This window comes from Scleropages formosus, chromosome 17 (genome assembly GCF_900964775.1).
Source record: "Scleropages formosus chromosome 17, fSclFor1.1, whole genome shotgun sequence".
NCBI classification, from domain to species: Eukaryota; Metazoa; Chordata; class Actinopteri; order Osteoglossiformes; family Osteoglossidae; genus Scleropages; species Scleropages formosus.
Window position 1 is genome coordinate 21,704,133 of NC_041822.1, and position 16,878 is coordinate 21,721,010.

The 16,878-nt window shown below is 42.3% G+C and overlaps 1 protein-coding gene across 7 annotated transcripts; it reads left to right on the forward strand.

The window, feature by feature from the left end:
- Nucleotides 1–5,523: 5,523 nt before the first annotated feature.
- LOC108938105 (glycosyltransferase family 92 protein F13G3.3-like) lies at nt 5,524–15,923 on the forward strand. Of its 7 annotated transcripts, none has more exons than XM_018758435.2 (5): nt 5,524–5,608; nt 7,037–7,220; nt 7,777–7,893; nt 12,372–12,421; nt 14,391–15,923. In XM_018758435.2, the coding sequence occupies exons 3-5, from the start codon at nt 7,865–7,867 to the stop codon at nt 15,746–15,748; spliced, it is 1,437 nt and encodes a 478-aa protein (XP_018613951.1). In that variant the 5' UTR covers nt 5,524–5,608; nt 7,037–7,220; nt 7,777–7,864; the 3' UTR covers nt 15,749–15,923. The 7 variants fall into 7 exon arrangements, 6 of the variants coding, with proteins under 6 accessions (XP_018613951.1, XP_018613949.1, XP_018613950.1 ...); XM_018758433.2 differs by having other exon boundaries at nt 5,532–5,718; XM_018758434.2 differs by having other exon boundaries at nt 5,532–5,639.
- Nucleotides 15,924–16,878: the final 955 nt, after the last annotated feature.

Sequence of the window (16,878 nt, forward strand, 5' to 3'; positions counted from 1 at the left end):
ATCTACAGTTCCTGGATTCTAATCACTTAAGGTCCTAACACAATACCAGCCAACAGTTACATTTATTCATTTAGCAGACGCTTTTCTCCAAAGCGACATACATCTCACTGAAAATACAATTTGTACATTACATTAGGAGAAAGAGGCATAGCTGCAGACATGTGATTCTTCAATAAACCTAGTATGTTACTCTCCAGCTGATCCACCGATGTTCATCGCTCGAGTAGGCACATAAAACACAGGATAGATGAATCCTGATAACCTTCCTACATTTTTTTTTAATGAGGTACACAAACATTCACATATAAAGCAGGAGTAGCAGCTGTGTAAAGGCTTATCTGGGGATGATCATAAAGTTACAGTGTATCTGACATCAATGACTGATGGCTGTGTTTGCACATTTTTTTTTGTTTTATTTAAAATTTCAGGGGGGTGCGGTGGCGCAGCTGGTTTGGTAGGGTCCTGTTTTCTGGTGGGTCTGGGGTTCACGTCCCGCTTTGGGTGCTCTGCAGCAGACTGGCATCCCGACCAGGGTGCGTCCCTTCACCCTTGCGCCCTGAGTTGCTGGGTTAGGCTCCAGCTAGCCATGATGATGCTTGGGACAAGCAGTTTAAGCCACTGTGTGTGTTAAAGCTGTAAAAATTAAACCATCAGTGTTAAGGAGTTACCTTGAATGACTTCTCAGGATAGGGTACACAGTGAGGAAACTGGGTGTAATTTACATATCCTGCAGCAGCAGTGCTTTTGGGGTGGAGGTGCAAAAATTCTCACGTACATGCAAACCTAACAGACTTAGTAGTTCTTTCACAACTGCATTTCCTTTACAGTAACATTTTAACCAACCAACCCCTTGTCCTAAGTGGGGTTGCAGCAAGCCAGAACCTACCCAGCAGCACAAAGCATAATGGTGAAGGGGGAGGGGACACACCCTGGACGGGATGCCAGCCCACAACAAGGCACCCCGCAAGATGTCTGTCTTTATTCTATAATGTATTTTGCCAATCTGCGAACTTCAACCAACCAACCAACCAATTTCAATAAACGTTTGTCCTGAACGGGGTCGCGGTGAGCTGGGACCTATCCCGGAGATATTGGGCGCAAGGCTTTAAAAAAAAAAAAAATTGGTAGGAGGTTATCAGGATTCATCTGTCCCACATTTTACACACCTACTCGAGCGATGAACATCAGTGCATCAAGCGGAAAGAAACAAACTAGGTTTACTTAAGAATCACACGTCTGTAGCCATGTCTCTTTCTCTTAATGTAATGCACAAATTGTATTTTTTCTGAGATGTACGTCACTTTGGTGAAAAGCGTCTGCTAAATGAATAAATGTAAATGTAAGGCTGAAGGGGTAGGGGCACACCCTGGACAGGACACCAGTCCATCATACGGCTACAACTAGGTATCCAGACACACAGCCGGGCAAAGGTATTGGAGCATTTGCAAGGCAAGCACCTTATTCAAGGGCACTACAGGCAGAGGTGGGGATCAAACTGGCAACCTCTGGAGCCAAAAGCTGCCAGTTCTGCGAACTTCAGAAAAGCGGTATTGCCTTTGGCAAGAAAACTTCCTTCATCTAAACCCACAAACTTGTGTTATGTCAAACTTCTTCCCGACGGCTGTAGATTCTCAGCAATAGAAAATTGAAGTACCAGTGATCAGCTGTAACTTGGCTCGACGCCCTCCTTCATTACTGCTTTTGAAGCAGAATTAATTTATTTATCTGTCAGAAGCACTATTTCAGCAATTGGAATTTATATGAATTTTGCATACTTTTTTAACCTTTTCACGCGCTTGTTAGCATAACATTACATTTGCAGGCATTGTTGTTTTTATACGAATGCTTGCACTTTGCCATCAACTTCAGGTCATGTCCTTACTAGACATCATTAACTAAGCAGCTTATCACCTCTGTCTTTTTGGGAAAAGTGGCTGGGGTGGGGGGTCTTTAATCACTCTCCTCCTTTTCCTGTTAAATCTGTTTTCCTCATGTTTTCTTTTACTGCAGGCATAAAAGAACAATCAGTTATACTGGACCCTAATCCTACTTTAAAACACTTATTGAGACAAATACACTGATGTATTAGAATCCAGGGTACCAACAGGAGAACTTTCAAGGTTACTTCCGGCACTGAGTAAAAATCCAAGTATAAATGTGACTGTTACAAGGGTGTACTGTATTTCACAGAACATATTACGAAATCATAAATGCTCTTCTGACAGCTTCCTGCAAGCAAACAACTGTTATCGAGGAAAGACCAGACCAATATGGTATACAACATATTCGGCTGTAGTTATTTAAGGCACAACGGTGGTTACACTAGGGTGAGGAGCTCAGTTACCTGGGAGTTGCTCGGAGTAGAGCCGCTCCTCCTCCGCATCGAGAGGAGCCAGTTGAGGTGGCTCGGGCATCTGTTCCGGATGCCTCCTGGACGCCTCCCTGGTGAGGTGTTCCAGGCATGTCCCACTGGGAGGAGGCCTCGGGGCAGACCCAGGACACGTTGGAGAGACTACGTCTCCCAGCTGGCCTGGGAATGCCTTGGGGTTCCCCCAGAGGAGCTGGAGGAGGTGTGCGGGGAGAGGGAAGTCTGGGGGGCTCTGCTTGGACTACTGCCCTCGCGACCCGGTCCCGGATAAGCGGGGGAAGATGGATGGATGGATGGATGGACGGTGGTTACACTGGGTCGGCCAAGTAAATACACGCTACTGATGGAGTAGTATGTTACATTTACAGTAAACATAAACAGTCCACCCTCCAGGACAAAATTTTCCAGTCCTGCTTTTTTTCTATCAGTGTGGTTGATCGGTATGGTGCTGTGGAACCCTCAACCCACTTCTCCACTTCCTCTTAAAGACACAGAAGCAAAACAAGAAACAACATCTGAGACTAGAGTAGCAAAGTGAGCTGAATGCTTGAAGAAAATCACTCATCCATCCAGTTTCAATAACCGGTGTGTTTAGGGCTCCTGTCCTGAGTGTGTCCCCTCCCCCTCCGGCCTTACACCCTGTGTTGCCGGGTAGGCTCCGGTTCCCCGCGACCCCGTATGGGACAAGCGGTTGAGAAAATGTGTGTGTGTGTGTGTGTTTAGGGCTGCTGTTTGCTGGAGTCAATTCTGAGGAGCACCAGGGTAAGGTGGTGTATACCATATACTTAATACTCATACATATCCGGTCAGTTGATTCTGATCCTATATTGCAGGAAAATAAAATGTGGAAAATTCAAAAGTTGATGAATATTTTTTAGAAAGGTAGAGACTCACAAACAAGGTAGACTGCTAAATCCAGTTTGGAGTCAACAATTAACCAGAAAACTGCTTTGGAATGTAGGAGGTTATCTACATGGACACTGAAACTTCACTGATGTGGAAGCTGGACTGAACCTGAAATTTATGTTGATCATTAAATAGTGAAAGCTAACATCTTACAAAACAAGTAGAGATAACTCATTCAGTTTCTCAAAGTATGAAAACTGCAAATTCAGCACGGCTGCCATCAGCTTGCGCACGGACAGGACTCGGAAGCTAAAGAAAAGGCAACCGGTGGCAACCGAGCTTCAACATTACCAGCTTTTTGACAGGAAACACTCTGCAAAACATATTGTTCAATATGTATTGCTTCACCTATAATCTGAAGACTCCAAAAACAAAGCAAATTCAGTTTAAAACCCCACCTTTTTACTGTTGTAAACTTTATTACCAAAGAACCTGTACTTCAAAACATCACTTGCCACTGGCCTCTGTCCCCGTTTTAACAGTCAGCTGGAAATTCAACTGAAAGGGTACTCAGAGCCTATATAAATACCGGAACAGACAAAGGGAAGTTGTCAGTAGCATTTTCTATTTATTTTACATTTAGTATTCATGGTATATACAAAGGGTCAGAATACAGGTGTCATGTTCACAGAGACATGCCGGACCCAGTTGCAGGTGTACTGGGTATTCGGGCAGGGTTACAGACAAGGGAGATGTGGTACAGAGTCGTCGAATAACAGGCAGGAGTTCACCGAGGAGCAAACATCAGACTGGGGAGAATCCAAAGCCATGGGCTAGGAAACGAAGCCAAAGGTCCGGAAACCAGGGAAACGTAGGAGGGAGGACAAGGGAACCAGGAAAGAGGGCACAGGAGACATTGCAGGAGGCCACAGACAGGGGGGTTATGGTTTACTCAAAGAGATTCCACAATCTGGGAAGTCTGGTGCAGTTCTTTTATGTCCCTTCTCCCTGATTCGCCACAGGTGCATCTGTTTGGTGCGATGATGTGGCCGTGACAACAGGCATATCTAGATTTACAAACTCTTTTTATGTGAAATTTTGTATGAAGGCTCTCGGCTTTTGATTCCCGATTTTCCATTTCCAAAATGAATATCACTCTAACAAAAAGTATTAGAAGATTGTACAAAAAAAGTAAAGTAGCACCGTGTGTGAGTGAAGCAAAAGTGCCATTATCCCCAGCCCCCATCAATTATTATCTATTTTAGTATAGTTTTAATTGACATTGGCTTAATTGCTGCTTATAAACAAGTTAGAACCCACTTCATCGATTCCGCCTGTACTGCAGGCCCAAATGCTGCAATGTTAAGTCGTTGTAAAAAAAAAAAAAAAACAGTGTTTTTCATTGTGGTTCAGAAGAGTTACACCTGCTGTGTCAGTATTTCTAAATAGAGGAACTGCAGCGCTTATGCAAATGTTAATGTAACACGTGGGGCAATATTTCTCTTGTGGAGTTTAAAATAACCCAATTATAATGGAGGACAGTAGTTCTGAGATAGATTTTTGCTTTTCCACTAATTAATATAGTTCTTTAACAACAGTATCTTTCTTTCTTTATGAATATTCTGTCTACCCCTATGTAGTTGATCAAGTCTAACCTGTTGCATTAGAGGCGTTCTGTTATGATTCCGGTTTTTTTTTTTTATTGCAGAAAAGGAAGCACTGCTTTGAAATACAAAAACATACTATAAAAGGAAAAGGAAGAAAAAAACAGTAGCATCTCATTTAATGCAAAAAATGTGGTCATAATTCTTAATAAACTTGTTATTCTTATTGTTATCAATGAGTTTAAGAGAGTTTACAATAAGGGAGATCTCAGCAAGAAAGACATCGAATATGGCAAAGTCTTGAGAAATTTGTTTTTGTGAATAAAAAAATTTACAATACAACACGAAAAAATTAACAACAAGATCAATAGCATGGTCACTGCCAGAAAAATAAAGAAATATATCTTTCAATGAAAACTTAAGATCAAATTGTATAATCAGATAAATAACAACTTAAGTCCTCCCAAGAGATTTAACCTGCAATGGTAGAATAAATGAAGCCAAGTTTCTTCCTCAACTTTGCAGAAAACACATAAATTTGAGAGACCAACAAAAGTAGCAATTTGGGAGTTGGTTGGATAGACATTATGAAGAATCGTAAAATGTACCTCTCTTATTTTATTAGATATACAAAATTTTTCAGAGTCCGTATTTTTTTTCTTTCGGAGTGTGGGCCGCACGTGACGTCACTCGTTGGCAACGCGAGCGCGTCTTATCAGGCCGTGCGCTCGAGCCGATCGTTTGCAGAAGTGTCGCGAGGAAGGCTTCGCGAGCAGCGCGAGGAGCCCAGGTCGAAATCGCCACCGCGGCAAAGTAGCGGCGTAATATAACCGTCTGCGGGTCATATGAAGTTGTGTTGCTTCACTGTTTTTCTTTACAGGATACGTCGACAGTCGACCGGTAATAATACAAAAATACAACTATTTCTATTTTATTGGTGTTTATCTCCTTCAGCTGTTTAATTAAACGCGTTTCTCCGAAAGAAAAGAATCAGAGTCAGACTGACTCGATTCAGCGTAGTTAGTTTTGTTCATTTCAGACATTGTGTGCATTTCATTTCCTTTTCCGTAACATGTCATGATTTTCAGTTTCAGTTTGTGGTGCGAATCATGCCATGGTGTTGCATTTTACGCACCTCATTTTGTTTCGCGTAACATTGTTATTATTTTACTTTTGCTAAATATTATACGATTCATATACAAACAGTTTCTCAAAGTGACGATACCAGCACCAGGCAAGATGATGTTCGCGCTTCTAGTTCTATCCGACCCATACGAACCCGCTCCTCCTTCCGTTTCAAGCGAGGAAAGAATCGTTTTCTTTTTTTATCCCGCTGACTGAGCAGTTAGTTTTTCCCAGTTATAGCTGTGTGTTGTTAAATCGTTGCAACAATCACTTTGGAACATTTATTTTGTCAGGGAACATGGCTTATATAATAATGTCCATATTAATAAACTCTGAATTTTCATTATGTGTGTTTAATATTATGGGCGGCGCGGTGGCGCTGCGGGTTTGACCAGCCAGGTCCTGCTCTCCGATGGGTCCGGGCTTCGAGTCCCGCTTGCGATGGACTGGCGTCTCGTCCTGGGTGTGTTTCCTCCCCCTCCAGCCTTGCGCGCTGCTCCCGTCCGCGACGAGTGGCTTCAGACTCTGTGTGTGTGTGCGCGTAAGCGTAAAGCACAGGTTTATGGACTGATGTTGGGGGGAGTCATCTTTGTACAAAATAACCCCTGCCCTGGTTGGACCCCCTTTGCTTTGGGTATTTGACACTAAACCCCGATTGAAATTAAAAGAGCATCTTCAGCTAGTAAAAGTCTAGCTAAGTAAATTTATTTAATCACGTATTTCTTGGTGAATAATTCAAATTAACCCAGACATGTTCAACAAATTACTCGAATAATACCCGTTAAGGGTTAGGGTCAAGATTATGTTGCCCATGGATGGAGACTCCCACTAAAAAAAAAGACAGATATTGCAAGGAAAAGGGGGGGAAATGACAAAGAAAATGTAAGAACAAGGGAAGGGAAATAAGAGAGGACTTGACAACAAAATGCACGTTGTGTGTATCACAGTATTTGTGCGACTTTGACCTCTTTGCTCACTTTCTGTGTCCTTGTAAATAAATCAATGTCTGTCTGGGGAAAGTGAGCTTTCTCAGACAACTGTTAAATATTAATTTGCCTTTGGTTGATCTTTTTATTTTGTTTTTTTTCCTCAGGTTTATCTGGGGAAACCCCCATCGCAAAGAAATGAGCAAAAAATGGATTTCCACGCATAAACAGCACTTTTGAAAGCAGGATGTCCGCCCTCTCCTTGGTGACTTACGACCCTGGTGACACCCCATTACAACACATCTTGTAACTCCCAGCTCGCAGTGACGGAAAGTATAAAAGTGTAAAAAGGTGTGTAATACTATATACTGCTACATACAGAGCTGTTGTGTATACTTTTTATGTTTTAAATATGTACAGTGAATTTTCCTTAAATCTGTTTAATATTATATGCGTTACTGTAGTTTTGCATATACCCAAGTTTATAGTGGCATATTTTGTAGGATTTATATGGTAAACTGTTACGCACGATTTTTGGACACGTACACTCGCACCAAAATTGACAGGCAAGGCAGGAAATAGCTGTTTTGCAAGAAATGCAGAGGAGTTGCTGTCAGTTAGAAAAAAACAGTATACTCAAAGTCATACAGTGCGAGAGAGAGATGTCGGAGAGAGTTTGGGACATTTTCAGTGCATTTATGATGTGTTATGTGTGAATTGAAGTTTGAAAAGTGTAGATACTTTGGTTGATACAAGTGCTGGGTTGTCGTGACACATTGATTCCTCATTTCTGTAACTTCATAGTTCTTTTTGTGTTTGATTTTTCTTCTTTTGATAATTTGATAACTATTGTTTCATTGGTTATTTAAATAAGCTTTGGTTGTGTTTGCATAATTTTAAATTATAGGGAAGAGAAACAAAACTTCACACAAATCCACACTACATCCAACAGTCATTTCCCGCATGGTGACTCCTCGAACCCGGCACACCCTTGCATGCCACAGTGTTCTACACCAGTTCTTGAGTAAGTTGACAGTCCACAGTGTATAGTGTATGCATTCTCCTGTGTATGGGTTTGATCTATATTGTAACATTTCATTCAGTTTCATTTTGTTCAGTTTCTTTTGCTTCACAATACTTTTTTTTTACAGGAAATTAACTGTTATTTTACACTAGTAAACCTACTCGCAAATTTATTTTAAGACTTTACTGTCTCAATGAAGAGCAGCAGGTTGTGTACTGGTTACAGCTGCCGTCTTTGGATTTGGAAATGGTAGGTTCAAGTCCTAACTCGTGATGTAGTACACTTGTTCAAGGTACTTACCCTGAAATGCTCTGGTTAAAAAAAAAAAAAAAAAAAATCCCAGCTACATAAATGGGTAAATAATTGTAGGTATTGTAATTACAGTAACTGAAAGCTTCACAATGAGACAGACGTTTTGAAGAAAGGCCACGGTAGACATGATGCAGCAGAGACTAAACAGTCCCCAGTTGCCCTGAGAAGAGATGGGTCTTGAAAAGGTGTTGGAACGTTAAGGAGACCAGTAGCTGACCTGATGGTCTTTGGATGCTTGGGAGCTAGAAATGAGATGGTACGATGATCCATCTCAGTAGACAGCGGCAAAACTGAGGTTATCCTGTGATGAGGTCATGGTGAAACTCAAAACCTGGAGCTTATCTAGAGGGGTGGTGTGTGTCTAAGCACCTGCTATACATGAGATAATGCTTCTGTGAATTAACTCGAAAGGATAGATAGCAGAAGCAGGAATCCTTGCCAGCATGAAGCTGCTGTAGATATGAGGGAGGTTAACTGACGTTAACAGTTTAACCAGCATTTATAAATAGTTTTCATCCAGTTCATACATTTTTCTGTGCGTCTAGTTTGAAATAAATGTGTTCTAGCTGAATCTGTCAAATTTTGGTCATGTTCCTGGTTGATAGCTCCTGCACGGTAAAGCGGTCGTCCGGCTACTTGTACAAGGGGAAGTGAAAAAGTTTATGCAAAGAACAGTATTCAAACATATTTTTTGACATTTTCATTTTTCGTTTCTTCTTTTGACAGTCTTTGTACTATTTTGCTCACAACACTGCTCATGGCATCTTCTCCATATCTGAAAAGTATAGAAATTTTGTTTACCCAGGCCTGCCTCTGTATCTCCTGTTTAGTTTCTTGTGGGCTGGCTATGATTCAGCATGTCGCTGTGTGTTACCAGGGAAGCGTCTAATTCACTTTATATGTCCACTTGTACAGAAATGAGAGCAGCTCGCTCTGAGGAACAGAGCTCGGTGAACCTGCACACCACACGATTTGTGCATGTGCTTTAACTGAAGAAAAAGCCTTGTGTTACATAATAAAATAGTTTTGCATATCCAATAATGACAGTGTTCCTTTCCCCCCTTTTTAGCTGAGACTTTTTATAGGTAGCTGTGTACATTTTTTTTTTTTTTTTTTTTTTTTAAACATAGTTTTATGAACAACACAGGGCTGTAGCAACATACGTATAAGTTGCAAGGCTGGTGAAAGCCTACTTTGGAGATATTCAGCTTTGTTTTAGTACAGAAAGCTATACAACGTCTTGGCATCGGTTGGAGGTTGGAATCATGGCTGGATGTACAATTTAGCCAGTGGCTTTTACAATGGCAACGAAAGTTATTATAAGGACTTCCAGATGGGTTGTTGGTGGTGAGAGGCTGCAGGATGGGATGCACCTACCCCCTATTAAAACATTCAGGGATGATAGGACGACAATCACAGCTATGGTTCCTTGTATTTGTTGTCTAAGCTCAATGATAATTTGAAGTGGGCTAAGTGAAAGGTAGTGCAGGAGAAGTTTTGTATTAACACACACACTGGCTGAAGCCACTTGTCCCAAGAGGGCTTGCAACAAACTGGAGCCTAACCTGGCAACACAGGGTATAAGGCTGGAGGGGGAGGGGACACACCCAGGACAGGAGGCCAGTCTGTCACAAGGCACCCCCAGCAGGACTCAAACCTCAGACCTGCCAGAGAGCAGGATCCAGCCAAGCCTACTGCGCCACCGCATCCCGTAAGTTTTGTAGTACCGAGGAAGTAATTCCAACTTTTCTGGATAAGCCAGTTAAGCAAGCACCTGGGCAGGTGATATGATTCATTGTTAAGTGATAAGCAGGTTATGCCACTAAGGGAGGTGGTTGTGAATGAGCATTGATGTGGCCCCCCTCTTACCTGGGAAATTAAACTTTTGGTGTTCGCAGTTCGGCTGTTGTCACGCATTAAGGGGCTATTTATGGTTTATGAGTTTTCTGTCCAGGAGGTTAAGAAGCTTGAGCAGCTTATGAGTAAGGTGGTAAGAAGGTGGCTGGGAGTGGCACGCTGTTTAAGTAAAGTAGCGTTATATGGTAAAGGTATGTTGGAGCTGCCAGTGACAAGTTTGGTTGAGGAATACAAGTGTGCCAAAGTGGGTTTGGAGCTGACTTTAGCAGAGTCCAAAGATGGGTTTGTGAAAAAAGTGGCACCTTCGGTGAGGATGGTTAGGGGGTGGAACCCCAGAGGTGTGGTTTGAAATGCAAAAAGGGCGCTGCAACCGCCGGCTGTGGTTGGACACGTGCAGAGGGCGAAGACAAGGTTTGGCTCAGGATGCGTGCAACGGTTGTGGAGGGCTGCCCCAGAAACAGACAAACGGTGGCTGGTCGTTGAGGTCCGAGAGCAGTAAGAGGAGGTGAGGTGTGCGAAGGTGGTCACGTTAGTTAAGCAGGGTCAGTGGGTAAACTGGGAAGGTGTGGAGATGAGGAAGCTATGCTGGTGAGATGTGTGGGCTGTGGAGGCGAGTCGCTTTAATTGTCAAACTGAGGAGCAACTTACGACGTGCTGCCAATGCTACAGAATGTTAAATAGGTAGGTGATGGTTGTTGTAAGGTGTGTTGGGGTGTGGCGATGCTGATGCACATTTTGTCAGGATGTAAGGTCGGCTTGGCGTAGGGGTGTTATACTTAAATATTTAGCAGGTGTTTTTGAGAGCCAGCAGCAATTGGGGAATTCTTTGCCTCTTTGCACTATAGGTAAAACAGTTGGATTTGTGCGGGCAGGAGGTAGTAACACCGCGCAAGAGCGGCCGTGTTTCGGTTGTGGGGGGGGTAACTCGCGGGACTGGAAGCTGCTTGCTGATGTGGGCAAACAGCTCCAGGTGCTGCAGGTCATTGCGGTTACTTTATCGCGCCCAGACATGGTGTTATATTTGGAGTGTGAGAGGATCGTGTATTTTGTAGAGCTAACAGTGCTGTTCGGAGGCCAATGAGCAGAAATCGTTAAAATATGAAGAGCCGGTGGTGGGCTCACGCGAGACCAGTAGAGGTTGGTGTTAGAAGGTTTGCAGCTAAATTGGCTGCATCGTTGTTGGGGGAGTTTTGTGTTAAATGCCATTTGTTGAGGGTGGCATTGAAGGACCTGTCTGAGACTGCTGAAAAGGCAAGTTAGTGCTTACGGTTGAGAAGAGAACAGGGTAGTTGGGGTTACAGGTTAGGGGGAGGTCTGTAGTGGTTGGTAAAATTAGTGGCAGGTGGCTAGTAATGGGAGGCACCTGGTGGTAAGGAGGTGTGGCCTTCTTAATTAGGTTACTTTAAGTTTGTGGAGTAGTGCATTTGTAGTTCTTTGTTGGCAGGTATGGTATAATCTGGGATGGTCTGAGTTTGTGAAGATGGTGCATTTGAAGGTATGTATGGATCTGTGGTTAAATGGGGTTAGTTGAGTTTGTGGTGTTGCTGTATTTGTTGAGGGTGAAGGGTATCCAATGTGTGTGTGGAGGAGGAGGTGGGTCTGGGACACCAGGCTGGACTGTTGAGCCTCCTGGAGGTGTCGTGGGCCTAATTCAACGGAGTGCCGCTGAAGGGAGATGTCCGCTTGACAACGTCAATGAAATGACCATGTTGGTACTCTGTGGTTGAGTTAGTTAGGGAAAGATGTTAGATAAGCTGCTTGGTTTTGAGTCATGGAGATATGCTGGATGTTTTTCCTCTGTGGCCTCACGGTGAGGTTGGGTGGACTGGGTCCTTGTGTACAGCTGTTGTTACACACCATGCATACATTACATCTTGTCCTGTGTATATTGAATGAATGTAGAGAGAGAACACGGCTAAACTCAAAGTATGCCCACATAAACAGATGGTGGGCTCAAGGTTAAAACGTTACAATGCATCACAGTTACGATTGTGCTGCGTTTCCTAGTAATGTCCGGAAGTATGTCCACATAGTTCAGAATTCGTTGCAACTATTATGCAGACCAGGGCAGCTGGTAGCATAGTGGTTAGTCACTGCCTGTAGCTCTGAAGGTTACAGGTTTGAGCCCCACCTCTGGGGCAGCACCCTGGAGCAAGGTGTATGCTGTAAAATTGTTTCAGTGAAATTACCCAGCTGGACAAATGGTTTGTAATTAACATTGTAAGTTTTTTGAAGGGGGGAAGGCTTCATATGAAGTATATGTTGATGCACACAGTACTCCCCTTTGTGCTACTTCTGCTTTTTCACAGAACCTCTCCCTGTTCAAGCACTTCCAATTTTCAGACGGCACCACGGCATAGTAAGTAGGGCTGCTGTTGGATAATAGTGCCTGGGTGGTGCAGGAGGGCATGAGTTCAATCCCTGGTCAGTTTGTGTGGTGTTAGCATGTTCTCCTTATGTCTTTGTGGGTTTTCTCCAACAATCCAAAGACATGCTGAACTGGTGACCAAGTCACCCATTTTGTGTGTGTGAGATGGTGTTTTGCTGATGTATGGATGAGTAACTCATTGTAAGTAGTGTGTTACCTTGGGTAAATAAGGGGTAGGCTGAAGATGCTAGCTAGTGTTCATTGGAAGTCACTTTGGGGGGGGGGGGGACATCTAAATGAAGTAATATCCCACTTTTTCAAGTGGGAGAAACTTTAAACATTTAAGTCATCCAAATATTTAGAGCAATTGTCTAGTGTAGACCACAACATTAATACACTACTTTGCCAAATATGCAGGAGTAGGTAGCCTACATACATAATTTGATGATAAACGAGATGTGCTGCGAGTTAACACAAAAACGGATGTGGTAGAAAGTACCTCGTTTGTGTGTCTAGTAGATAAGGTGGATTCTAAGAATGAGCTTGACATTTCTTCCTGGATGCTGAGGGAGGTGCAGGCAGGGAAAACCTTAACGCATATAGATGACCTTTCATAATCACTAAGACAAGTGCAGAGCCTGTTCCATCTCGTGCAGTACATCAAAAGAGCCAGTACCTGCAGTTGATAAAATAGTGTATGATGCAGATGTAAATGATTCCCCTGGAGCAGTTTGACATGAGCCATTTCTCAGCTTTAGTAAATTCTGTCCATAGTCTGTCTTCTAGGGAAGTAAACTTGCGTAGCTGTATTGGGTAGGTAAAAGTTATTTATCACGAAGTTGAAACTCTCCATCGATTGATCTGCAAATAAAAATGGCCATTTCTGGAGCCCAATTTGGGAAATAATTGAAGGGAAATTTTGGGTTGACAGCAACAGCAGACCACAATAGACCATTGAGGATCACCAGGTCTCTCTACATCTTTCCGAGGTAGATGAGTGCTGAATATGACAATCTTTCCCCAAAGATGGGGATCTTATGCAACTCCTGAATCAGAGGTAGAGATCCAAAGTGTTGGATAGAATGAAACGGACTCCAAACCTTTCCAGAGACAGTCTGGTCTAGCCTGGAGACAATTAGTTGTTTGTACATTTTGTGCAGCCATTTATTGAAAAACAGGAAAAAGTATATGTTCTCAATTTAGCACTGGCATCCCTTGATTTACAAACTATCTGAAATTTCTGAACAGTTGGCTCTTAGCTTTTTTTAGCTTTTTTTTTTCTTTTTTTCCAAAAAGTTGGAAAGAGCTGTTATGCAGAAATTCCAGTTTGTAAACCAACACACCTGCTGTAGATTAATGCCCTGAACAATAGTGCAAACATGACTTTAGATATTTGCTTTCATCCTAATAAAATGAAGAAAAAGAACATATTCAAAACTCCAGAAAGCCAAATTTCAAAATCAGAGAAGCCTGGATTGTGCATCACAGCTATTCTGTTTAATTCAGCTCTTCAGTGGGTGAAATAATCTCTGAAAGGAATTAATATTTTAAACTACAGAGATCCTAAATTGAACTGTTTTATACAGTCATCACATGCCAACAAGCAGGCAATGGCACATAAGCATGTTAACTGGAAAGGTAGGACCTTTAAATACAGTCAAAATGGAGCTTCAAGATTTTTTTTTTTTTTTCCCTTAAACACTTGTCTCACACACTGACACAAAAAGCAATCTAACTTGGTGATCTTCAAGGTGCTAAATCATATCTCCATCTGTTAAAATTTTAGAAATGTACCTAACTTGGGATTAATATTTAGGATATAACATTGCCTAAACCATTGCAGAAATCACAGGAACCTTGAATGGAAAACCTAATTTACTTTTCTCTGGGAATGGCATTGTTATGCAAATAGAAAAACTTGCAATTATATTCATCCTTTTAATGCTTTTTGGTCCTGCAGGTTTCACTGGGATCTACATGGAGAGAAAGTATTCAATGAAATGGATATTTTTATCATTGATATTGCTTGTAGTCATGGCTTTCATAGAGGTGGTACTAAAGGATTTACAGCCAAGACGTTCACATTATCACCCAGCTCCTGTTTTCTCTCTCACATCTATGCAGCAGAATATAATACCTGTTAACAATACAAAACATTTTATAATTTCTGCATACAAGGATCACAGGATAAATGGGGCAATTCGCATCATTAGCATAATAAACAGAGACAAACTGAACCGACTCTTCTGCATTATCAGCTGCGCACAGGAAGACCGCCATGTTACAGAGGCGCAGGTAGATATGCACAGTGATCATTTTGGGTTCCCTTATGTCACGACGGATTTATTGTGTGAAGTTGACCAAAGCTGCAGGCCAACAACAGTCACAATTTCAGATTCTTCATCCAGCTCAAAGATCCCCAACAGCCATTTTTTACCCATACAAAACCAAAATAAGATGGAACAAAACTTTCAGTATAACTTCACCACCTGCATCTCCAATCTGTTTGGGGGCTACAACAATGTGCTGCAGTTTGTCCAGACCATAGAAGTATACAAGATCCTAGGCATACAGAAGGTGTACATCTATAACACCAGCTGTGGTCCAGACCTTGAGAAGGTCCTCCACTACTACGAGGAGGAGGGGACACTACAAATTGAGCCATGGCCCATTGACAAGTTCCTCAACCCTTCAAGAGGGTGGAACTTTAATGAGCATAAAGGTGACCTCCATTACTTTGGGCAGTTAACAACTCTAAATGACTGCATCTACAGAAACATGTACAAGTCCAAATATGTCCTCCTTAATGATATTGATGAAATCATTGTTCCATATCAACATGCCACACTGGGGCTACTCATGGAAGACCTCCAACGACAGCACCCTTCTGTGAACGTCTTTGTGTTTGAGAACCACATCTTCCCAAAAACAGTCTTTGACAGTAGTGGGACATTCAGCTTCGCAAGATGGAAAAAAGTGCCAGGAATTAACATCTTGGAGCATGTTTACAGAGAACCTGACAGGAAAAATGTTTTCAATCCCACCAAGCTGCTCGTCAACCCTAGGGAAATCATACAGACATCAGTGCACTCAGTCCTGAAGAATTATGGAGCGACGTTAAGAGTTTCTCCTGATGTCGCCAGGTTAGTACATGTTAGAGAACCACTGCAAGGAAGCCTCTCAAAAGAGCAACTGATTTTGGATACAAAACTCTGGAATTACAAGGAGCTGCCAAAAAATATTGACTGTGTGTTGAAGAACTCTGGGGTCTATGATGGGGATTCGGATTTTCACTGCAAATTGTTTTCCCGCCAATAATTGACTATGATAATAAAGCCTTAAGTAACACAAGATCAGTTTTACTTCAGTAGGCTGTTGGGAATTGAATGTACATGATACATTTTAAGTGGGGTGCGGTGGCGTGGTGGGTTGGACCAGGTCCTGCTCTCCGGTGGGTCTGGGGTTCGAGTCCCGCTTGGTGTGCCTTGCAACGGACTGGCGTCCTGTCCTGGGTGTGTCCCCTCCCTCTCCGGCCTTACGCCCTCTGTTGCCGGATAGGCTCCGGTTCCCCGCGCCCCCGTATGGGACAGGCGGTTCAGGAAATGTGTGTGTGATACATTTCATATTTTGAAGTTTCTGTTCTCGATCTCAAAATGAACGTAAACTGACCTAGATGGGAAAAACTAATCACTAGACATTTTTTAAGCACACTCAGGTCAGCAACTTGACATTTTTCAGGATAAGTCTTGCATCTTATGGTGATAAGGTTTACATCTTACCCTCAAGGTAACAGTTGCTTTAGCTGGTCTTACAGGGGCACTTTTAAAAAGTAGAAATACTTATTTGACTTTCTGCACTTCTGTTCCTCCTTAAAGGTCAATTTAAATGGTTGAAAGACTTACAATTTTAAAGATTATGTTTGGAGAATTTAAACATGTTGGGGATTTGTACCAAGATATTTGTTTCTGTTACAAATTTGACATTAAATTTGCTAAGAAAAGTTTCTGGTGTTTTTCTGTTTAGATGAACACGTGTATAAATGTTTACGGGAGTCTGAATATTCTACAGTGTGTGTGGCTACAATCAACTACCAGAATTTTTTTGGGAAAACATGGATTAAAATTAATAGCCATACCAGACTTGCTCACTGAAATAGCACAGCCATTTGTCCTGTCAGCTGCAGCTTACACAAAAAATGTGTTTAGCATTTTGGAAGAGGGACCTCATTCCTTTCCTCACAACAGATAAGAGCAAAGAGGCATGAGCTCTATAACTTGTCCAAGCATGCTTTGACTCAATCTGAAGTTGTATTTGTAATGCATGACTGACAAAATATGTAAATTCTTCAAAGTTACCTGAAACTATAAAGTTAGAGGACAGAAGGACAAAGCTTGTTTTCATCATGTATTCTGGCATTGACATCACCCCAACTCTTACTGCTTCCTGAG